The 23,900-nt window shown below is 44.2% G+C and overlaps 1 protein-coding gene and 1 non-coding gene across 2 annotated transcripts; both read left to right on the forward strand.

Moving 5' to 3' along the window:
* The first annotated feature begins 3,836 nt into the window (after positions 1–3,836).
* On the forward strand, positions 3,837–3,971 carry LOC136386650 (small nucleolar RNA SNORA52). The gene has a single exon (XR_010748008.1). It is a non-coding gene; the product is annotated as a small nucleolar RNA SNORA52 (small nucleolar RNA).
* Positions 3,972–22,526: 18,555 nt separating this feature from the next.
* Positions 22,527–23,050, forward strand: MPC1L (mitochondrial pyruvate carrier 1 like). The gene has a single exon (XM_066357776.1). It carries the CDS (start codon positions 22,604–22,606, stop codon positions 23,048–23,050), a length of 447 nt encoding a protein of 148 aa, XP_066213873.1. The 5' UTR covers positions 22,527–22,603.
* Positions 23,051–23,900: the final 850 nt, after the last annotated feature.

Genomic DNA, 23,900 nt, shown 5'->3' on the forward strand with positions numbered 1-23,900 from the left:
CCAATTCATACAGGGAGAGAAGGCTGACAACTGTGTGTGTGTGTGGGGGGGGGGGTCTGGGTGAGGGAGATGGAGAGATAAAGCAAAAAAGTACAAAAAAACAAAACAACCTCTCACAGACACAGACATCAGTGTGGTGATTTGCAGAGGGGAGGAGGTGGAGGAGGACGTGGAGGCATAAATGGTGAGGGACGACTTGACTTGGGCCGTCCTGAGCACACAAGATGGTGTATAGAGATGTGTTGTAGAATTGGGCACCTGAATCCTGTATAATTGTGTTAACTAGTGCCACCCTAATACATTCAATAAAATAAATTCAGTGAGCCTGACCTGTGGTGGCGCAGTGGATAAAGCGTCGACCTGGAAATGCTGAGGTCGCTGGTTCGAAACCCTGGCTTGCCTGGTCAAGGCACATATGGGAGTTGATGCTTCCTGCTCCTCCCCCTTCTCTCTCTCTTTCTCTCTCTCTCTCTCTCTCTCCCCGCTCTCTCTAAAATGAATAATAATAAAAAAAAACTTGTCTCAAATAAATTCAGTGAAAAAATCATTTAAAAATTATGCCAGATCCAGTCATGAAGGTTTACTTGTAGGTTTTCTTTCATGAATTTTATTATGTTAGCTCTTATATATTTAATTGTTGGGTACATTTTGAGTGAGTGACTGTTGGTGTATGGCACACCTTAAGTGTCCAACTTTATTCACTTGCACGTGCATACAGTTGTCCCAGAGGCCCTCGGTGAAGAGACTATTCTTACCTCCAATGAATGGTCATCAGTCGTCCACTGTTGTTCTTCCGGGAGCCAACAAAATGCTGAGCGAATTAGAAGTCAGACATAAACCGCTGGCTTCACAGGAACATCACCTGATGATGTAGGCAATATGAGAGTGTGATCGGAGTGGATAAAACATTGAAGCTTTGCTTCCCAACCTTAGATGAAAGAAATAAAACATGTGATTCAAAACAGAAAAAAAATATAACAGAGCTGGCTGCAAATACAAGCAGGTACAAGAAAAGTAAAATATTTTCTTTGAAATGCAGAGGGAAGAGAGAGAGATGTAGGGAGAGTGAAAATAAGTAAGATTCTCCCACTTTATAATCGCATAGTATGTCTGTCTGCACAGGGGAAAGAAGCGTGACTTTCATTTCCTTCATAAATTTTATATTTTATAACAATTATTTCACAGGTTATTTATTGGTTTTATAAGTAGAACAAAGACTCAGCGGTAGAATGTAAGTTAAGGAAGAGTGCTCCATATTAAATTATTTCGGGAAGTGGAGTGCTCTTTATTGCTAACCTCAGGAAGGATAACCTGAAAATGCATAAAGTCTTCTTGGAGTACTGTAAAAAATGAAAACATGGTGTCATCCTCTGCAGATAAGTGTCATCCGATACCTGTGTTTTCATGTAGTTGGATGAGAAATAAAAGGCATAGGTTTGATTCCCCTTAAAAGTTTAATACAGACAAGTTAATGTTGGTGATAGAAATGCCAAAAGGTGTTAAGACTCAATCTTGGTTATTCACGGGCTCCGAAGAGAGTCCATTGATGTCCTCTGTTTCTATATGTTTCTTGTTTTACAGGCGTTTCCTAGTTGCAGAACCAGCATGGACGGACTGCCTTTGCAAAACTAAGGCAGTGGTGTTAGGAAGCCACCAGATGGAGATGTTGAGCTGCCACTGTTAAGGTCAGCCAGGCCAACTTCAGTGGACTAGGAGCAACCAGCAGTTCCAGCAGGGGGCGCGGCTCGGCAAAAGTCCTCCTGCATGCGCACTGTGCTAGCCGATCAATGAGGGTCTGCTGTCCAGAGTCCCTCAGAAGAGCGTCGTCTGTCCGTCTGTCCCTGGTGGCAGAAGGCTCCGGGTTCTTGTTAGGTAGGCCCAGGGTCACAGCGCCACCACAGGTGGGCCCAAGGTCGTGTGTGGCAGTCAGCTCCGATTTCTCCTCAGACATGAGAAAAACGGCCTATGGAAGCAGGCAGGGAGGCTGAACTCTGAGGTGATGTCCCCCAGGGTTTCTTGTAGGACAGAGGACAGACAGAACAAAGCCCCTGACGGCACGGCCACACATGCGGTCATCGGAGGCCATCCTGGGTGAAGTTAAGATGGCGCGTTGGGAAGCCCCAAGTCGTGTCTGTCCCCGGACATGTGCAGAAAGGCTTAGTCCCAGTGCAAACGGAGGGACTCTTACTTTTGTTATGCCCAAAGTCAGGCCTCCCTCTGGGGACCGAGGGAGCCGAACATAGGGACAAGAGTACAGCAGAGCCCTGGCCAGTTGGCTCAGTGGTAGAGCGTCGGCCTGGCGTGCAGTAGTCCCAGGTTCGATTCCCTGCCAGGGCACACAGGAGAGGCGCCCATCTGCTTCTCCACCCCTCCCCTCTCCTTCCTCTCTGTCTCTCGCAGCCAAGGCTCCATTGGAGCAAAGTTGGCCCGGGCACTGAGGATGGCTCTGTGGCCTCTGCCTCAGGCGCTAGAATGGCTCTGGTTGCAACAGAGCGACACCCCGGATGGGCAGAGCATCGCCCCCTGGTGGGCGTGCGGGTGGATCCTGGTCGGGCGCATGCGGGAGTCTATCTGACTGCCTCCCCGCTTCTCCCTTCAGAAAAATACAAAAAAAAAAAAAAAAATATGGCAGAGGGGGCTGGCACTCAGATGTCCCAGGGGACGCCCTGGCTGGGGAGGGTCAGGTGGCCCCCATCTGCCTCGACCCCTTTCTGGTTGGACACGAGGCACGGGGACCCCTGGTCTTGTGCAGAAGCCTCTTGCCCGGCGTGGCGCACTGACCGTGTCCCGTTCCTTTAACGTGTGTTAGGGCTCACACGGTGCAGGAGAGCTGTCGGTGCATCACCGGAGACTGGGATGGCATCGCGTCGGAGGAAGGGTCGAGGAGAGAGGTGAAGGCCCCGGGGACGGACCAGGCTGCGGTAGTTCCTTGACTCTGGGAGCCAAGAAAGAAGAGAGCGGAGTGAGTTGAAGGGGTTCCCAAGGTGCCGTCTCTCACACCTTTGCAGGTATAGCACACACGGCTGGGGCTGCGTCCTTCACGGCCCTGTGTCTGAGCCCTTGACCAGGAAAACGGTAAAATCCACGTGTGTGGAAAGCAGTTTTATGTCCAGGAGGTGGCCCCCTGGGGCCTCGTACCCCCAAGCAGGGTGACAGAAGCTGGCACAGCAGCTCCTCTGATTGCCAGCAGGCCCGTCCAAAGCATCTGACGTGTGTTTGCTACAGGGTCGGTCTGACATTAACCCTGACAGGCTTGCGACAGCGTCTTCATGGCATGGTCCTGGTCCTTGACCTTTTTCCATCGGACTTGCACACACAGGATGCTTTCACAAGTCTGCCTTAAAAACTTTTGGTGGCGAAGATCCTAAAACACCACACAATGAGGAGATTTCTCGGTGAACAGTTACCCAAATAATTAAATTCACTTAATATATATATATTTTTAAGATTTTATTCATTTTAGAAAGCAGACAGAGAGAATGAGAGAGAGACGGAGAGGAGAGAGGGAAGAATCAACTCCCATATGTGCCTTGACCTGGCAAGCCCAGGGTTTCGAACCGGCAACCTCAGTGTTCCAGGTCGCTGCTTTACCCACTGCGCCACCACAGGTCAGGCCTAATATTTTTTTCTATTTTTATTTAGATGCAGGAAACAATCCTGTAGTTCGTGACAATGGGCAAGAATCATCCGGAACAGAATTGAGGTGTGTTTACAGTCATTTTTGCTTGTCCGACAGAAACAATAAAAGTCTGTCAGGTAACAAGTATTGTACGTAATGGCATGTACTTGGCATGGCATTAATTTCGGTACCCTTCATGAAAACTTAATGTAATTTCTGGTCCATCCTAATCCCTGCTGGTCAGCCTGTGGCCTGCGAGGTTTTGCTTGTGGACCAGAGCACCTTAGAAGATTCACCCAAAGAAGTGAGCTCAGCCTCAGTGGGCTCATGCCATGGGCACTTCTAGACACTCGGAAAAAAAGAAAAAAAAAAAAGAAGAAAAAAAACTTAATGTAATTTCTTTACAGAGCTAAATTATTGGATCTGGGGCACGAATTTTCAGATAAGATTTAAGAAACACTGCGACGGAAGTAAATTGTGTCAAACTGTATACCATTTACAATGGGAAATGTTAATCAGTGGTCTTCAAGACTGTCATTTAGTGCCTTGTTCTTAGCTACAATGAGTGTTTAGTGTGATTTGGCCTCATAGATTTCCTTAGTTTCCCTTTTTACTGTAGATGTAGAGAGATTAAAAGCAAAGGTGATGCTTTTAATTTATACCTGGACACATTTGATGGGCTGTGCGATTGCATGAAGTAATCTCTGTTCACTTGGTGTGGCAAAATAGAGATATATCAGTGTGTGTGTGTGTGTGTGTGTGTGTGTTTTAAGTGAGAGGAGGTGAGGCAGAGAGACAAGACTCCCCCGTTCAACCGGACAGGAATCCACCCGACAACCCCCATCTGGGGTCAATGCTTGGACCAACCGAGCTATCCTCAGTGCCTGAGGATACGCAATGGAACATTTTATGGTAAAAAAAAATTCACTTAAAACCTCCATAAATGTGTCTAGAAAGTATTCTTGAATAACATTGATTTCCTCAAACCACGCATGGTGGTTCTCTTTTAGTCATATATGTTCAAAAGCCTCTCCAACTAATTTTTTTTTTTTTGTATTTTTCTGAAATTGGAAACGGGGAGGCAGACAGACTCCTGCACGTGCCCGACCGGGATCCACCCGGCATGCCCACCAGGGGACGATGTTCTGCCCATCTGGGGCGTTGCTCTGTTGCAACCAGAGCCATTCTAGCGCCTGAGGCAGAGGCCATGGAGCCATCCTCAGTGCCTGGGCCAACTTTGCTCCAATGGAGCCTTGGCTGTGGGAAGGGAAGAGAGATACAGAGAGGAAGGAGAGGGGGAGGGGTGGAGAAGCAGATGGGCGCTTCTCCTGTGTGCCCTGGCCGGGAATCGAACCCAGGATTCCTACATGCCAGACCGACGCTCTACCACTGAACCAACCGGCCAGGGCCCTCTCCAACTAATTTTTTTTTTTTTTTACAGAAGCAGAAATAGACAGGGACAGACAGACAGGAACAGAGAGAGATGAGAAGCATCAATCATCAGTTTCTCGTTGTGCGTTGTGACTTCTTAGTTGTTCATTGATTGCTTTCTCACATGTGCCTTGACCGCGGGCCTTCAGCAGACCGAGTAACCCCCTGCTGGAGCCGGCGACCTTGGGTCTAAGCTGGTGAGCTCTTTGCTCAAGCCAGATGAGCCCGCGCTCAAGCCGGCGACCTCGGGGTCTCAAACCTGGGTCCTTCCGCATCCCAGTCCAACACTCTATCCACTGCGCCACCACCTGGTCAGGCTCCAACTAATTTTTTTTTTTTTTTTTTTTTTTTTTTTTGGTATTTTTCTGAAGCTGGAAACGGGGAGAGACAGTCAGACAGACTCCCGCATGCGCCCGACCGGGATCCACCCGGCACGCCCACCAGGGGCGACGCTCTGCCCACCAGGGGGCGATGCTCTGCCCCTCTGGGGCGTCGCTCTGCCGCGACCAGAGCCACTCTAGCGCCTGGGGCAGAGGCCAAGGAGCCATCCCCAGCGCCCGGGCCATCTTTGCTCCAATGGAGCCTTGGCTGCGGGAGGGGAAGAGAGAGACAGAGAGGAAGGAGGGGGGCGGGGTGGAGAAGCAAATGGGCGCTTCTCCTATGTGCCCTGGCCGGGAATCGAACCCGGGTCCCCCGCACGCCAGGCCGACGCTCTACCGCTGAGCCAACCGGCCAGGGCCTCCAACTAATTTTTAAAAATAATTTTCTCAGTGTTAAAAATTATTTTCTCCTGATTGGCAGTTACACAGTGGATAGAGCGTCAGTCTGGGACACTGAGGTCCCAAGTGCAAAACCCTGAGGTCGCTGGCTTGAGTGCAGGCTCACCAGCTTGAGCACGGGGTCTCCAGCTTGAGTGAGGGATCATCAACATGGTCCTAAGGTCACTGGCTTGAGCAAGGGGTCACTGCCTCATCTTGAGCCCCTGGGTCAGGGCACATATGAGAAGCAATCAATGAACAACTAAAGTGATGCAACTACGAATTGATGCTTCTCATCTGTTGCCCTTCCTGTCTCTCTCTCCTTCTCTCTGTCTGTCTCTTTCCCTCTTTTTCTCTAAAAAAATAAATCAATAAAATTATTTTGTTCTCCTTTGGAAACTTTTATGAAATGAGTAATGTTGTGTGTTCTATATAACAAGATCTAATAACGTCCATCTAAAACAGCGGTTTTCAACCTGTGGGTCGCGACCCTGGCGGGGGTCAAACGACCAAAACGCCCTGCCGGGGTCGCGACCCACAGGTTGAGAACCGCTGATCTAAAATGTGTCCTTTGAATTGGAGGATATGTTATAAATTTGTCAAAAATGAGCCTTTGTAATTGTTTCCTCATGAGGAAATAAAAGGCTGCCTCTGAGATCCTTTTAATACATTTTGGAAAATAGAAACTTTTGCTCCTTGGATCTTTCTGCACCCTAAAAACATTGCGCAGTTAGAAAATTTAGAATGGAGGTACTATTAATTGAAAGTTTGCACAGCACATACAAGGAAGCAGATAATCTTGGATTTTCAACTGATGCCTATTGTTCAATACTAACTGTCTCTCCACTACTGTTGAATAGACATTGCTCATACTATCTTGAACAAGCAGGGAAAAGTCATTTCAACATGGCCTGTTAATAAATATATATGTTTAATGTAGATAATGTAAAAAAGATTATTCGTGCAGAGGAAAAGAAATCCGCAAGCAAATTCAACACTGCCCTCAAAACCATTAACCAGAAAAGTAGGCTTACAGCAAAAACCATCAAAAGAAGTGGTAAGGTTGTTGGTTTTTCAGAGGTGGAACCTTTGTATCATCTCTTAGTATTTGTGGGTACAAATTCCCTAAGAATAATACTGTTATTTTCCATTTATTGAAGGCTCTATTGAAAAATGTAATAGGCTCAATTTTTCTCAAAGCAAAGCAAACAACAAAAATTCCATTATTCTAAATGTACACACCTTAACTAAATGGAGATGTATTAACTAGGGGTCACTAGACATGAATGACCCTTTCCCCCTTTCAAATTACAGCCGTGTTTCCTTGCTATTAAAGAAAAACATATATATCTTCATTCTAAGAATTTGCTAACTGAATAAAAGATAAATGTATCATGCTATTTAGTTATATTCACTTAAGTAGAAGAAAGTTAATTTTATATTGTAAATAATTTCTAAATTTACCTGAAGTGGGTTTATCCTCCATGTGTATAAATCTTTATTGTGCCGAAGAGGGTAAAAGTGAAATGTTCCAGTTTGGGAATGTTATATGGTAAATGGCTATAACATCTTGAATGATTTTATTTACCATAGCACATGCAATGTCTTGTTTAGTAAGGAAAAGATGTCAAAACCCCTTGTAGATACAATGCAGTTTTCTGGAAAACTTATACTACAGTTAAATCTTTCTTAGTTTTCAAGAGCTGAGACATGTGAGATAGCTCCCCTCTTAGCCAGTTAGGGACAAATACTCTTGCAGTGACAGTGAATCGTGCAGTTCATTTCCCTGTTTCCCATCGGAAGGTTTCAGCTCCTCTCATTCCCTCTCCCTTTACGGTAGAATTTTTGTCAAATGCATCGTGTTTTAGGTGCGTTTACTTTCTTCTTAGCAATGTGAAGTCTGACAGTGCTCACTGTTACGTTTCACAGGCAGAAGCCTGAAGACAGATATTCTCAGAATCTTCTGACTTTGCTTCACGAGTGGGAAGGAGAGGTGCAGAAAACACGGAAAAGGAAGGAACACTGACGGTTGGTATCAGGCTTAGCTTTATAATCACTTTATTGTGAGCAAGTCTCAAGCAAGAATGGAGAGGCTGGACATGTCTTAGACCCACTGAGACAATCTTTCTCAGTAAAGACCATCTTTGTCAGCCATTTTTGGCAGAAAAGCCCTCTGGAGGAGTAGCACTCGCCCAGTTTGGGTCATTGGCTCACTCCTGAGCCGCTCGTTGCGGTCGGGCATGGTTCATTGTTAGTGGGCTGACCCGATCACATTGAGGAGGACGGATGGTGGAGGAGGTGTTGCTTTTGGAGGGCAGAGGACAAGGAGTGGAGATGTTTCCGGAGAGGGGCCAGTGACTGGACTTGGGAAATACCATTGCCAAGCATCACTGCGGGCCCAGCTCTATAGTTAGTGTCAGAGAGAGGAGAATCCCTCATGGGACTAGTACGCATGCTGTGGCGGAGCAGCCGGGGGGTTGGACGTTTCGGGGTGGGGCGCGCACACACTCATGGACAAAATGAGCAGGGGGCGAGGCACATATGCAAAGGTGTAGGTGTTATGATCGACCGTGAATGGAATAAGGGATGGTGGGAAGTGTTCAGTTCAGTGGGTGTTAGTTCTTGATAGAGACCTTAGCTGTAGTATGAAAGGGACTGAACTACGAACACAGGGAGGTGGAGGATGGACGTTGGGGGAAATGGAGAAACAGCATATAGTATAGAGTGGTCAAGACCCTGGGCTGTGGAAGCATGGTGTTTGCGATCCAGCTCTGATGGACTTAATTACTAGCTGTGGAGCCAGGGGCAGATTGTGTATCTCTGTGTCTCAGCGTCCTCATCTAAGAAGGGGACGTAATAGGAGTACCTACATCATAGGCTTGTCCTAAGGAGAAATGAGGTCCTTTACGTAATAAGTTCATTTAACACTCTTCCAAACCAGACCTGGCACACGGTTCCTATGTAAGGCTGCTCTCCTTCATATTCTATAGATACTGCAATTGTTGGGGTCGACAGAATCTAGGGTACAAACATGTCAGCCAATGGCTCGGCTTAGAGGAGAAGACAGAACTGTTCTGGAGGTTCGGTCAGAGAATTCAAAGGCTGCATTACTAGAAAACTCATCTGTGTCCATGTTGGGTGACCAGTAATTACATGTTTTGAATATCGTTAGGAAAGGATTTTCCTTACTTAATTACTAAGTAGGATTGTTGCACACTTTTTTACTTCTTTTGCTAATGATTGTAAGGGCCATATGTGGTGGATTTTGAAACTACCAGGAATTACTGTAATAACTGGATGGTGCCAGGCAACACGGAAACTGTTAAAAATATTGACTTAAAAATAATCCTGGAGCCCTGGCCGGTTGGCTCAGTGGTAGAGCGTCGGCCTGGCGTGCGGGGGACCCAGGTTCGATTCCCGGTCAGGGCACATAGGAGAAGCGCCCATTTGCTTCTCCAACCCCCCCCCCTCCTTCCTCTCTGTCTCTCTCTTCCCCTCCCGCAGCCAAGGCTCCATCGGAGCAAAGATGGCCCGGGCGCTGGGGATGGCTCCTTGGCCTCTGCCCTGGGCGCTAGAGTGGCTCTGGTCGCGGCAGAGCGACGCCCCAGAGGGGCAGAGCATCGCCCCCTGGTGGGCAGAGCGTCGCCCCCTGGTGGGCGTGCCGGGTGGATTCCGGTTGGGCGCATGCGGGAGTCTGTCTGACTGTCTCTCCCCGTTTCCAGCTTCAGAAAAATACAAAAAAATAAAAATAATAAAGAAATAATCCTTTCAACTTAATGCAGAATTATGTTTTGCTGAATATTAAATTAACCATGTTTTATCTCAGTTCTTTTTCTTTATGCTTTTAGGATTTGTTTTGCAAGGAACAAAAGCTTCTTCAACAAACTATAACTGCTCAGAGCCAGAAACTGGAAAAACTTAAAAGTTTACATAGCCAGTTCTTAAAGGTCTGTTGTATTTGGTCAATACATTCTGATAAAAACGTATTCTATTCTAAAGGAGAAGTTAAATTGTTTCATAATTTATGGGAATGATATTTTGGTTAGATATTTTAAATCTTAGCTATTTTTCATTTGGACTTATTTTTATTTTTAGGATTTATTTAGAGTGTTGTGGTATTATTAAAGCAAGGAATGGTAAAATGGAAAGATTACTTAGACACGTGATTAAAATTGATGCTTTAATCATAAATTCATGCTCAGCAATCAGCTTTCAAGAGATTAGCAATGACTAGTACCAGGGGTCTCCAAACTTTTTACACAGGGGGCCAGTTCACTGTCCCTCAGACCATTGGAGGGCTGCCAAATACAGTGGTCCTCTCACTGACCACCAATGAAAGAGGTGCCCCTTCCAGAAGTGCAGTAGGGGCTGGATAAATGGCCTCAGGGGGCCACATTGCGGCCCGCGGGCTGTAGTTTGGGGATGCCTGGTATGGCTCAAAAAAGTCTATGGTTAGGTTCCAATGTCTTTTGTGTTGCACCACTGGTTTATGTAAAATAGGAGGTAGCAATTGTAATTATTGAATATCTCTTTTATTTTCACATATATTCTATGAGTGTCTTACGGCACATTTGCTGTTAGAATTACTACAGTGACTAAAAATGGCTTTCTATGCAAACTTACAATCATAGGGAGAAGGCCCGGCTACCTGACAGCATGAAAAAGCCACAGGGGGGCAAAAAAAGGTATGAATTGAGAATCACGTAGTGGCCCACTCTCACATGAGCAGGCCGTCTTCATGACGCTCTCCTCTGCTTCATACACATACACACTGATTTAGGAGGGGATGGGATCCCGGACATTCCCCTTCCTTTTTTGGATGGGATGTTCTTTTTATTCATCTCGTTCAAGTACATGTTACTGTGTCACTCTTCTGAACTAGTTGAGACGGTTTAAGTAAAGTAGTAGGAGAGTTTTAAAATACATATTCTTTAAAAACCTGAGAATTATGTATATGAAACCACTGTTTCACAAGTGTTTCCAAGTAGACAGTACATTGCTCTAATGCTCCCCGAGAACCAGTTATTAATTGATGTGAAGATTTGATAAAGCGCTAAGACAGATTTCTTCTAAAGTTTATTACTAAATGTCAGCACTTGGTGTAGGAACTTAGTGTTGTCCTTGTCTCCTCCAGGGTCCCGTATCCTTCCCATTCAGTTATTACTGAGACCTGCAGTTCTTACCTCTGCAGTTGTACTTTGATTTCTTTCTGTGAATTCCCACTGCTGCTGCCCTAGCTCAGGACCTCATCATTCCTAGCTTGTACTGTTGCATTTGGATCTGATTTCTCTCTTCTCCAATCCATCCTTCGCAGTTCTGCGATATCATCTTCCAAAACATACACCTTCCCTCCTGAAAACATGTCATTAGCTTCCCACTTTGAATTCTCGGGTATGTAATATTTAACCTCTGCCCCATAATAAGACTCTCTTTGTAGTTTCATTCTTCCATTCCTTCTTTCCTCCCACCCCTCCAGGTCTCTTTCTCTGAACTAATTCACCACGACGTCCTTTGCTTGTGCTCCTCCCCCTAGAATACTCTTAATTCCTTTTTTCCTTTACTTATTGAAATTGTATTATTTTGTCAACTAAATAATCATCTTATTTTTCACTGCATAGTCACGGGAAGATGTGTTTCCTTAATTGTTAGGTAAAAACAATTTTAGCTTGACCAGGCGGTGGCGCAGTGGCTAGAGCGTCAGACTGGGATGTGGAGGACCCAGGTTCAAGACCCCGAGGTTGCCAGCTTGAGCGCGGGCTCATCTGGTTTGAGCAAAAGCTCACCAGCTTGAGCCCAAGGTCACTGGCTCGAGCAAGGGGTTACTCGGTCTGCTGAAGGCCCACGGTCAAGGCACATATGAGAAAGCAAACAATGAACAACTAAGGTGTCACAACGAAAAACTAATGATTGATGCTTCTCATCTCTCTCTGTTCCTGTCTGTCTGTCCCTATCTATCCTCTTTCTGAGATAGACTCTCTCTCTCTCTCTCTGTAAAAAAAAATTAAATTTTTTTTTTTAAATTTTGGTGTTATTTTTATTTATACGGTTTTTTTGCTCACCGGAATAAGGAAGAGATAGTGCATCAGTTTTTAAGTTCCTCCACAACACTCCACAGAGTACTTTTTATATAGGGTGTGCTAGATGACTAGTTGTTGAATGAAGAGAGAGGAAAGGTTTAGAACATAAGTTTGTTTTTCATAACTTTCAGAGGCCTTTTTACATACAGATCATTGTAGTCCCTCCAACAGAATCACATTACACTGATTACCAGTCACTTACAAGAACATTGTTACCTGGTGCTTAGAGAGTTTATTAGAGAGTTTTTAATTAATAGTATTTCATGATATGGGACTTTCAGTCTTTTTCTTGTTTGTTTTATCTGCCCCACCTTGATGTGAACTGTCCCAGTAAAGGGTACTATCTTTGCACTTCTACAATAACAATATTTGACTCAACTGTGATATTTAAAATTTCTCTTAGGTGGGCAGTTTGATTTGTGTGCATTCCTTATAATCTTTTTATTGGGAATAAATAATGAATATCCTGTGAACATTAAGAGTTCCTTATTTATTTATTTATTTTTTTTACAGGGACAGAGAGAGAGTCAGATAGAGGGATAGATATAGACAGACAGACAGGAACGGAGAGAGATGAGAAGCATCAATCATCAGTTTTTCGTTGCAACATCGTAGTTGTTCATTGATTGCTTTCCCATATGTGCCATGACCGCGGGCCTTCAGCAGACTGAGTAACACCCTCCCTCCCCCCGCTCAAGCCAGTGACCTTAGGTCCATGCTAGTGAGCTTTTTGCTCAAGCCAGATGAGCCCATGCTCAAGCTGGCAACCCCGGGGTCTCGAACCTGGGTCCTTCCGCATCCCAGTCAGATGCTCTATCCACTGCGCCACCGCCTGGCCAGGCAAGAGTTGTTCCTTTTGAAGCTTAATTGTACATGCTTAGAACTTGAGATGAAAAGTAGTGGTTTATAACTGAGCTAGGCTTTTTGTTTTAGGATATACAGCACTTAAAAGAGGACTATGACCGTCTTGTTACGGATAAAACAGAACAATGTAGACAAGAAGTGGTCAAATTGCTAAACAAAACCATGGAGGATGAGGTAAGTAGTGTATACTTAATATTCAGAACTAAGGAAGGACAGGAGCATTGGGGTGTTTTGTTTGTTGAAATGTATGTAAAAATTGTCTAAATATTATTTCCTTTCCTGAGACAGTAACAGCAAGAGCTGGCATCTTTCAGAAGCATCTTCAGTGCCTGCTATTCTTCTGACTCTGAAGAAGGATCTTGAAACTAAGTTTTTGATACAAGGATAACATTAGATACATTACAGTGGTTTAAAAATTTCTAGTTGAAATCAGTACACCTTATTTACCATCAGTTTGTCTTTCAAGTGCGAGAATCCTTTTCTGTTATCCACCAAGTGAGCCCTACCCAGTTCCGTGCGTAGCAGCAGAGCCACAGTTAAATGTATCAGGCTTTCAGCCCTTTGGGAGCAACGGAGACCCTTTCTCCCCAGCACTGTCAAGGAACCTTTAGCAATAAGTCGATATAATTTTAGACTTTGGCCTCAGCAATTCCATATCAGTCCTGAAAGGTAGAAAGCAAAAGTATGCGATGTTGCATTGCCTTACTTAAAGAGAAAAAAGGAAAGAATACCTGATTTGCTTTATATGTATAAGTACCTTTTTGTGTTTTCTCATCAGGCTACAGAGCCCATTCCAATTAAAATAAGACTTGGAAAGAAAATCTATTCTAGTGCTTATAAAAGTTATTAAAAACAACTTGAGTTTGCATTCTAAATTGAATTAAATTGGTTAATATCATTAATACAACTGAAAAAGATAGAACTATCTGGGCTGAGACGTGGGTTTGTGAATGTGTCATTTCCACGAAGACATCAAACTGTCATTTAAATGCGACTGTTTGACTATTAAATGACACCTCTCCTTAGCATTGATTAAAAGTGTTTCATTAACATACACCTACACTTAATTTTGTATAGTTTAAATATTTTACACCTACCTTTTTTTCTTTTCTTTTTTTAATTTAAACAAGGGGAGGGGAGCTAGAAAGACAGACTCCCGCATGCGCCCCAACTAACATCCACCCAGCCACCCCTGTCTGGGGCCAATGCTCCAACCAACTGAGCTATCCTCGGTGGCATCCGGGGCTGACACCTGAACCAATCGAACCACTGGCTGTGGGAGGGAAAGGGAGAGAGAAGGGGCAGAGGGAAGAGAAGAGAAGCAGATGGTTGCTTCTCATGTGTGCCGTGAACGGGGATCAAACCCGGGAGGTCATCACTCAGGGCCGACGCTCTATCTGCTGAGCCAATCAGCCAGGGCTTCCACCTATCTTTATAGATAAATTAAATCCAAATTTTTGTTGTTTTTTTTTAATTAAATTTAATTGGGTGACATTGATATATAAGATTACATAGGATTCAGGTAAACATTTCTATAGCATTTGAATAGTTGATTGTGTTGTGTGCCCATCAACCAAAGTCAAATCATTTTCTGTCACTATATATTTGTCCCTCTTTACTCCCTTCCACCCACACCCCTCCCCCTGGTAACCATTTCACTTTATGTCCATGAGTCTCAGTTTTATATCCCACCTATGTGAGAAATCATAAGTCCCTAGCTTTTTCTACTTGACTTATTTCACTCAGTATAATGTTCTCAGGGTCCAACCATGTTGTTGTAAATGGCAAAGTGTCATCATTTCTTATGGCTGAGCAGTATTCTATTGTATATATGTACCACACCTTTATCCAATCCTCTATCAAAGGACACTGGTTGTTCCATGTCTTGGCCACTAGAAATATTGCTGAAATAAATATGGGAGTGTGTGTGTCTTTGTGCACCAATGTTTTTGAGTTTCTTTGGGTAGATACACAGTAGAGGGATTGCTGGGTCATATGGTAGTTCTATTCTTTTTTTTTTTTTTTTTTTTTCATTTTTCTGAAGCTGGAAACGGGGAGAGACAGTCAGACAGACTCCCGCATGCGCCCGACCGGGATCCACCCGGCACGCCCACCATGGGGCGACGCTCTGCCCACCAGGGGGCGATGCTCTGCCCATCCTGGGCGTTGCCATATTGCGACCAGAGCCACTCTAGCGCCTGGGGCAGAGGCCACAGAGCCATCCCCAGCGCCCGGGCCATCTTTGCTCCAATGGAGCCTTGGCTGCGGGAGGGGAAGAGAGAGACAGAGAGGAAAGTGCGGCGGAGGGGTGGAGAAGCAAATGGGTGCTTCTCCTGTGTGCCCTGGCCGGGAATCGAACCCGGGTCCTCCGCACGCTAGGCCGACGCTCTACCGCTGAGCCAACCGGCCAGGGCGGTAGTTCTATTCTTAATGTTTTGAGGAACACCATACTTTCTTCCATAATGGCTGTACCTGTTTGCATTCCCACCAGCAGTGATAAGGGTTCCTTTTTCTCCACAGCCCCTCCAACACTTGTTCTTACCTGTCTTGTTGATAATAGTCAATCTAACACTGACAGGCAGACCCTGCAGGCCCCAGAGCCCTGCTGAAGTAAGTTCTGCTCTGTGGGGTGGGTCCCTGCAAGCTGATCCTCCATGGTGGTCACAGCCAGTCCTTGAAGCTGATGGGCCTTGGAGGAAATCCATCTCATTGATGTTCCAACAGCAATCGAGGCTCAACTACAGGGTGTACACCACCCACATGGGGGGATACACCCAGAGTGCCCAGCTTGGGTGAATGGGGAGGCTGTGCCACTAGGCCCTACAGGATACTCACTACAGAACTCCACTCTGCCAGGCCCAGGAGAGGTGGCAACTCTACCTAATACACAGAAACAAACACAGGGAGGCTGCCAAAATGAGGAGACAAAAAAACATGTCCCAAATAAAAGAAAAGAGCATAGCTCCAGAAGAACTAAACAAAATGGAGATAAGAAATCTACTAGATGTAGCATTCAAAAATTGGTTATGAGGATGCTCAATGAACTTAAGGGAGGAATAGAGAAACTTAGAACTTCAGCAACATAAAAAAAGGACATGGAAACCATAAAAAAGAACCAGTCAGAAATGAAGACCATGCTAACTGAAATAAAGAACAATTTACAGAGAATCAACAGTAGAATAGATGAAGCCGAGAATCAAATTAGCAATTTGGAATGTAGGGAAGCAAAAAACACACAATCAGAGCAGCAAAAAGAAAAAAGAATCCAAAAGCACAGAGTGTAAGGAGCCTCCGGGAGACTTGAATAAGCTTTCCAACATTCCCAGCATGGGGGTGCCAGAAGGAGAAATGAGAGAGCAAGAGATTGAAAACCTATTTTTTTTTTTTTTAAAAAAGGACAAAACTTCCTGAACCTGGTAAAGAAAATAGACATACAAGTCCAGGAAGTGCAGAGTCCCAAACAAGATGAACCCAAAGAGGCCCACACCAAGACACAATAATTAAAATGCAAAAGGTTAAAGACAATGGGAGAATTTTATTTTTATTTATTTATTTATTTATTTATTATTATTTTTTTTTTCATTTTTCTGAAGCTGGAAACGGGGAGAGACAGTCAGACAGACTCCCGCATGCGCCCGACCGGGATCCACCCAGCACGCCCACCATGGGGCGACGCTCTGCCCACCAGGGGGCGATAATCTGCCCATCCTGGGCGTCGCCATGTTGCGACCAGAGCCACTCTAGCACCTGAGGCAGAGGCCACAGAGCCATCCCCAGTGCCTGGGCCATCTTTGCTCCAATGGAGCCTTGGCTGCGGGAGGGGAAGAGAGAGAAAGAGAGGAAAGCGCAGCGGAGGGGTGGAGAAGCAAATGGGCGCTTCTCCTGTGTGCCCTGGCCGGGAATCGAACCCGGGAATGGGAGAATTTTAAAAGCAAGAGAAAAGCCATTAGTTACCTACAAGGGAGCTCCCATAAGACTGTCAGCTGCCTGACCAGGCGGTGGTGCAGTGGACAGAGTGTCGGACTGGGCTGCAGAGGACCCAGGTTCGAGACCCCGAGGTCGCCAGCTTGAGCACCGGCTCATCTGGTTTGAGCAAAAAGTTCACCTGCTTGGACCCAAGGTCACTGGCTCGAGCAAGGGGGTTACTTGGTCTGCTGTAGCCCCCTGGTCAAGGCACATATGAGAAAGCAATCACTGAATAACTAAAGTGCCACAATAAAAAACTGATGATTGATGCTTCTTATCTCTCTTCATTCCTGTCTGTCCCTATCCATCCCTCTCTCTGATTCTCCCTCTGTCTCTGTAAAAATAAATAAATTAAATAAATAAATAAATAAATAAGGATTAGTACTTACTTTAAAAAAAGAAAAAGACTGTCAGCTGATTTCTCAACAGAAATTTTGCAGGCCAGAAGGGATTGGCATGAAATACTCAAAGTGATGAAAAGTAAGGACCTACAGCCAAGATTGCTCTACCCAGCAAAGCTAGCATTTAGAATCAAAGGACATGTAAAGAGCTTTCTAAACAAGAAAAAGCTAAATGAGTGCATCATCACCACACCCGTATTACATGAAATGTTAAAGGGTCTGCTGTAAGAAGAAGACAAGAAAAAGAAAGAAAAAAAATGTGACCAATAATATGTTATAAATACATATCTATCAACAACTGAATCTAAAAAACCAATAAACAAAAAAAGCAAAACAGAAACAGACTCATATATACAGAGAACCTTTTCCTGTATGTGCCTTGACCAGGCAAGCCCAGGGTATCGAACTGGCAACCTCAGCATTCCAGGTTGCTGCTTTATCCACTGCGCCACCACAGGTCAGGCACAGAGAACCTTCTGATGGTTGCCAGATGGGGAAGTGGTTGTGGGGTTGAGTGAAAAAAGTGAAGAGATTAAGAAGTACAAATTGGTAGTAACAGAATAGTCCTGGGGATGTAAAGTACAGCCTAGGAAACATAGTCAGTAATATTCTAGTAACTATGAATGGTGTCAGATGGGCATGAGATTTATTGGGATGATCAATTAGTAAGTTACATAATGTCTAATCACTGGGGTGTATACCTGAAATTAACATAATATTGTATGTCAACTGTAATTGGAAAATAAAAAATGATTTAAAAAAAGATGTTAAAGAGACATCACGGTTAAATACAATGTGCAATCCTGGTGTGAACCCTGGACTAGAAAAACAGAAGTACTCTACAAGACATTATTGAGACAAGTGGCAAAATCTGAATAAGGATTGTGGATTATGATATATCAATGTTAAATGTCTTGATTTTGATGGGTATATTGTGGTGATGCAAAAGAAAGCCCATAAATGTCCATATGCTTAGGAAATACTGATGTTCTTAAGAAATACCCTTAGGTTGAGAAAACAATAAAGTAAATGTGGAAAACTGTTACCAGTCGGTGAATTTGGGTAAAGGATATATGAAAGGTCTTTTGACACTTCTTGGTTTTTTGTTCTTGTTTTAAACTATTTTCACTTTTCTGTGAGTTTGAAATTATTTGAACATAAAAAGTTGAAAAGAAACCTAACTGGTAGTGGCGCAGTGGACAGAGCACTGACCTGGGACACTGAGGTCCCAGATTCAAAACCCTGAGGTCGCTGGCTCGAGCGCGGGCTTATCCAGCTTGAGTGCGGGCTCACCAGCTTAAGCGCGGGCTCACCAGCTTAAGCGTAGGGTCACCGGCTTGAGTATGGGATCACAGATATGACCCCGTGGTCACTGGCTTGAAGCCCAAGGTGGCTGGCTTGAGCAAGGGGTCACTGGCTCGGCTTAAACCACGTCCCAAGTCACGTATGAGAAGCAATCAATGAAAAATTAAAAGTGACGCTACTATGAGTTGATGCGGTTTTTTAAAAAGATTTTATTTATTGATTTATTTTTTTTCTTTAGAGAGAGAGAGACAGAGAGAGAGTGAAAGAGGGGGTGAGGACTGGGAAGCATCAACTCGTATGCTTCTCCTATGTGCCTTGACCGGGCAAGCCCAGAGTTTCAAACCGGTGACATCAGCATTCCAGGTTGACATTTTATCTACTGCGCCACCACAGGTGAGGCACAAGTTCATGCTTCTCATCCCTCCCTTCCTGTCTCTACCTCTCACTTAAAAATAAAAAATTGAAGAGAACAATTAAAAAAAAAGATGCACTATGATGCATTTTATTGAAATTTAATGAAAAAGTCACATAGGTTCAGTGTCGTTAACATCAAGCAGGCTTCACAGGACCTGTGACCTGGAACCTTGGTTAGAAGAAAGTATGCTTGGCACATTTTCAATAGACTAGGATCTGTCTTTGCTTTTGTTTGTCTTCTCCCATCCCCCTCCTTTGAAAGGTGATGGTGAACTTGCTGACCAAGTTCATGTTAGTGTTTCTGGTTGAGTCACACAGTAGGCCCTGACAGCTTTATGTTGGAGAGGCACCACAGAGAGTGGAAATGCCACTTCCAATAATATTAAAGGTACTAGTAATTAAAGTAATGATAAACCTTTAGTTGTTAGTCTCATCTATTAAAACATAGTGAAGTATACAGCAGGATTAATTTACCGGCAAGGAAGTATGATAGTCACAGGACAGCACTACTGATGTTCTCTAAGCCCAAAACTGTTATGTCACTATCTTTGTTTCAGCTGCAGAATTCTCTACAGCTTTGCTCATTTCTCACCCTGTATCTTTCTCAAGTATCCACGTACTGGTCAAATTCCATTACAATGTCTTACCTTCTGTTTGGTCCGTTTATTGCTACTGTAACAACCAACGAATATCTACTAGGCACAAACCTTATAGAAAGGCTGGAATTTACCATGAGGCTCACTTACACATTGTCCGAACCTCCATTTCTCTAGCTGTAAAATGCCCTTCTGAACAGACAGATCTTGTCTTGTTCAATTTGAGCCACATCCAGTCAACACATTAGAAAAACTTGTGGGGAGAAGGAATATTTCATTTGGTGATACTTTCCCTGGCCTAAGGGAACTTACAACATAATTGGAAGGACAGAAACACATCAGACACTAAGTGACTTGTGCAGAGGATAGATGTGAGAAATAGGAAACCTTAATCCTGGTCTACCGTGTTTTCACTGTGTCACCATGGCAAATGACATGATCTCTTAAGGCTTCATGCCTTGTTTGTAAAATGACGCAGTTGGATTGGATGATGATAATAGCTGAAATTCACTGAGCACTTATTATACACCGGGCCCAATACTCAGCACTGAACAAAGATTAATATATCAAAATCTCACAATTCTGTACTGCTGGGAGGTAAATACGACTATCATCTGCATCTGACAGATAATCTATAAGATCCTTTTAACTCCGATGCTATATAATTATGTGATTTCAAGTTAAGTAATACAGTAAACTGTATTTTCCAAAGATGGCCACAATATTTCCCATCCCACATGCTCTTAGTTTGACATTCCTGCCCTTGAGAGGTGAGTCTATGTCCCCTCTCATTGAATTTGGGTATGCTTGTGACTGGAGAAAGTGATGTATGTTACGTGACTTGAGGCTAGATCATAAAAGACAACAGAGCTCATATTAGTTTTCTATTGCTGCACAACAGATGACCACAAACTTACCGGCTTAAAACAATACCCATTTATCAGCTCACAGTCTGTAGGTCAGAATTCTGCAGATAGCATGGCTGGACTCTGTGCTCAGGGTCTCATGAGGCCAAAATGAAGGCGTTGGCTAAACTGAGTTCTCAGAGGGTCATTGGGGATCATCTTAGAATTCTGCCTACCACATAGCTTCTGTCTGATTCTCTTCACTCACTTGTTCTTGGAGCTTAGCCACTGTACTGTGAGGAAGAACAAGCAGCTCATGGAGAGGAACTGAGACTTGCTCACCAAGAGTTCCAGCTAAGCTCCTAACCAGACACCAGAATTAACTTGTCAACCATGTAGTGGGCCATTTTGAGAGTAAATCTTGCAGCCTCCAGCTGAGCTGCCCCAGCTGGCAGTTCATGGAGCAGATGTGCTGTCCCCCATTGAGTCCAGCCCAAATTGCAAATTTATGAGTAAAATAAAGGATTGTTGTTGTAAGTCACTAAGTTTTGGGGTGACTTGTTATGCAGCAATACGTAACTGAAACCAAGTAACAATCCAAGTGAGAGGAACTACAAGTACTGAAAGCTTCTGTGGACAAGGAGTAGTAACTTCCATTTCCTTTAGGACATTGGGACATCTAGCAGTATAGGCCTAAAATGCATTCAATCCATGCTTGCTGACTTATTAATTCGAAGAGTATACCAGTCATCTATATTTGGAATCCTACTATTTTAGAAGGGTTATCTAAGAATTATGCTGCTTTCCTTTTGAGGAATGGCTATACTATATATTTTTAAGCTATATTTGTGAAATATTTGGGATGTAAATGAACATAATGAATGCAATAGTTTGTAAAAGTACAATGTGCTTGTTTATAAATCACTCAAGTATTAATATTTCAGTGTAATTACTTTTCAACATTTATTATTTTTACTGGAAAAAGTAGAAAACACCAGGAAAATAATAATTGGTTTTGTCATTAAGAATTTTCATCAACGAACTTTAACTAGTAGGTGAAAGACTGTTGGAGATGAGAATATCCATAGACTCTCAAACAGGCTCCCCCTGGATTATGTTGATTAGGGAAAAGGAGCCTTTACAATGCAGGAACCTGGCACACAACTCCTTAACCAAATGATCAAACTTAATATCTACAATGATGGAACAAAGTGCCTGTCATTGTGATGCATTAAGGACACAACATCACGTGTGTAGTATTCCTGCCAAAAAAAATGTCTAACCTAAATCTAATTATGAGGAAACAGACAAATCCAAATTAAGAATATTTTGGAAAACCACTGACTTGTTCCATTAAAAAATACCAATGTCACTAAAGACAAAGAACACTGGAGAACTCTTCTAGATTAAGGAAGGTTGATCTAAAAAAGATGATGAATGTCAATCTTGATTGCATCCTGAATCTGCCCCACCCCAACAAGAAAAAAAAGAGCCATAAAACTGTAAAACTTAAATATGTACTGCATATTAGGTAACAGCACTGTATCTGACTGGATTATTGTATTGTGGTTCAGTTAGGAAAATGTCTTTGTTAGGAACCAAATGCCGGAATACTTAGGGGTGAACTGTCACTAAGTTTGCAAGTAATACTCTCGCAAATTGTGTAAGGACTAAAATTCTTTACCTGGTTGAAGAATTTTTTATCAGCATCTAGTCAATACTGCCCATGGACTAAACAAAACAAGCGAACTTTCCTTCTGTATAACGGAGAAGCAAGCAGCTGAACCCTCACTTTCCTGCGTGGTGGCCACCGCATGATGGGTGCAAATGACAAGGCTGTGGTTCCACCTTGCTAGAGGGACACACACACACAGACACACACACACACACTCTACACACTTCAGGTACACACACGAAGGAAGGCACAAGGACAGGGCCATGCTTGGCTTCCCAAAGCCACTCACGACAGCGTCCTGTACGTCCGATGCACTTTACGGCAGTCATGTAAAGGCACAAGGAAGAGGCTGCTCTTCTGCCCCGGAAGTAACACAAGTCACTGAAGGCTCGAAAGAGAGGCCACAATCCCACCCCACAAGGCAGACGCGTGTGGGTGCGCCCATCTGCATGCGCACGCGTGCACACACAGCAGCTGCTGCAGCGGAAGCAACAGCAGCAGCACATGCTGTCGCACTTTAGGCAGTTAAGCTAAGGCGTGAGGCCACGGGCAGATGATGTCACATCCGGTTAGGCTGTGGCTTCCGGTCTGTGAGCTCCAGGGCATTGTGAGCTGGCTGTTCATCCGTTGTTGCTCCCAAGACTCCGCGATCATGGTGGCGATAGTGGCACTGTGGCGGAAGGTGAGGGACTACATGAAGACCAAGGAGTTCCGGGATTATGTGACCAGCACCCACTTTTGGGGTCCCATGGGCAACTGGGGCCTACCGCTGGCTGCCTTGAAGGACATGGAGGCGTCGCCGGATATCATCAGCGGCCGCATGACCATGGCGCTCATCTTCTACTCGATGGCTTTCATGCGCTTCGCTTACCGCGTACAGCCTCGAAACTTACTGCTGATGGCATGTCACGGCACCAACGTGGTGGTGCAGAGTGTGCAGGCGAAACGCTACCTAACCTATCATTACGGAGGTGGCGCTGAGAAGACTGCTGCTGCCGATGCCGGTGTCGATGCCGCCGCCAACACCAACGCCGCCGCCGCCGCCGCCGCCGGGGACACTGACACCGACACCACAACCTGCGACTGCCACTATGATTAGGTGGCCACCAGCCCCAATCTGCAGTCCTCGAAATGAGATTTTTACTGACTGGCTGAAATGGCCCTGTCGAATCTTTGCAGCTTCCAAGCACTGAACTATTATTCTTCCTAAAGAAAAGACCACTGAAAAGCTTGGCTTTGACTCTAAAACAATGCAAATCTCATTTAAACCTGCAGTTTGGTTAATAAAAGATAGAAAGTAATACAAAACTGAAACTGAGTGTCGCCTCTTTCTTGACCTGAAAATAAAATGTTTCGTAGAGGGTGAGGGAGGTAGATTGGTTGGGCTTTTCTTCATGGGACCTGCAACTTGAGGGTTAGTTTTACATGGGGAAGAAAGACTGTTTGAATGAAAGATACTTTAAATTACCTAGCTCGTTGCTTTTATTTTATTAAAACTCTCTTGGGAACATGTTTTTGTTACTTGTTTTGGGTGTCCAGGACAAATAAAGATGCTTACCACACATGGCTTTTAAAACTTGGTAGAGCCACAAATCTCTTTACACACACACACACACACACACACACACACACACACACAGTCTGGGACTATAACTACAGATGGAAATACTTAGAAGTGAGTTTAAATGAACTCAGTGAAATTCAGTTTAGACTTTTAAGGAATTCTGATTAAGAGAATCTAGAATCTCTTGGTGACAGAACAATTATAGAATCTTCCATGGAAACAGTTGATAAACAACTATGAGGTCGGTTGCTGTCAACCCTGTACTAGAAAATAAAAATGACAAAATCATAATCCTTTCCTCTTTTCCTCGTGCCTAAAGATGGGGGAAATGGCAGTTTGTAAAGCTGGTTAACCTATCACCGTGTGTTGAACACTAGCTATGGTT

This window comes from Saccopteryx leptura, chromosome X (assembly GCF_036850995.1).
Source record: "Saccopteryx leptura isolate mSacLep1 chromosome X, mSacLep1_pri_phased_curated, whole genome shotgun sequence".
NCBI classification, from domain to species: domain Eukaryota; kingdom Metazoa; phylum Chordata; class Mammalia; order Chiroptera; family Emballonuridae; genus Saccopteryx; species Saccopteryx leptura.

What these genes read in the sequence shown, in the direction of transcription:
- MPC1L (XM_066357776.1), top strand. Translation starts at nt 22,604, where the DNA reads ATGGTGGCGATAGTGGCACTGTGGCGGAAGGTGAGGGACTACATGAAG.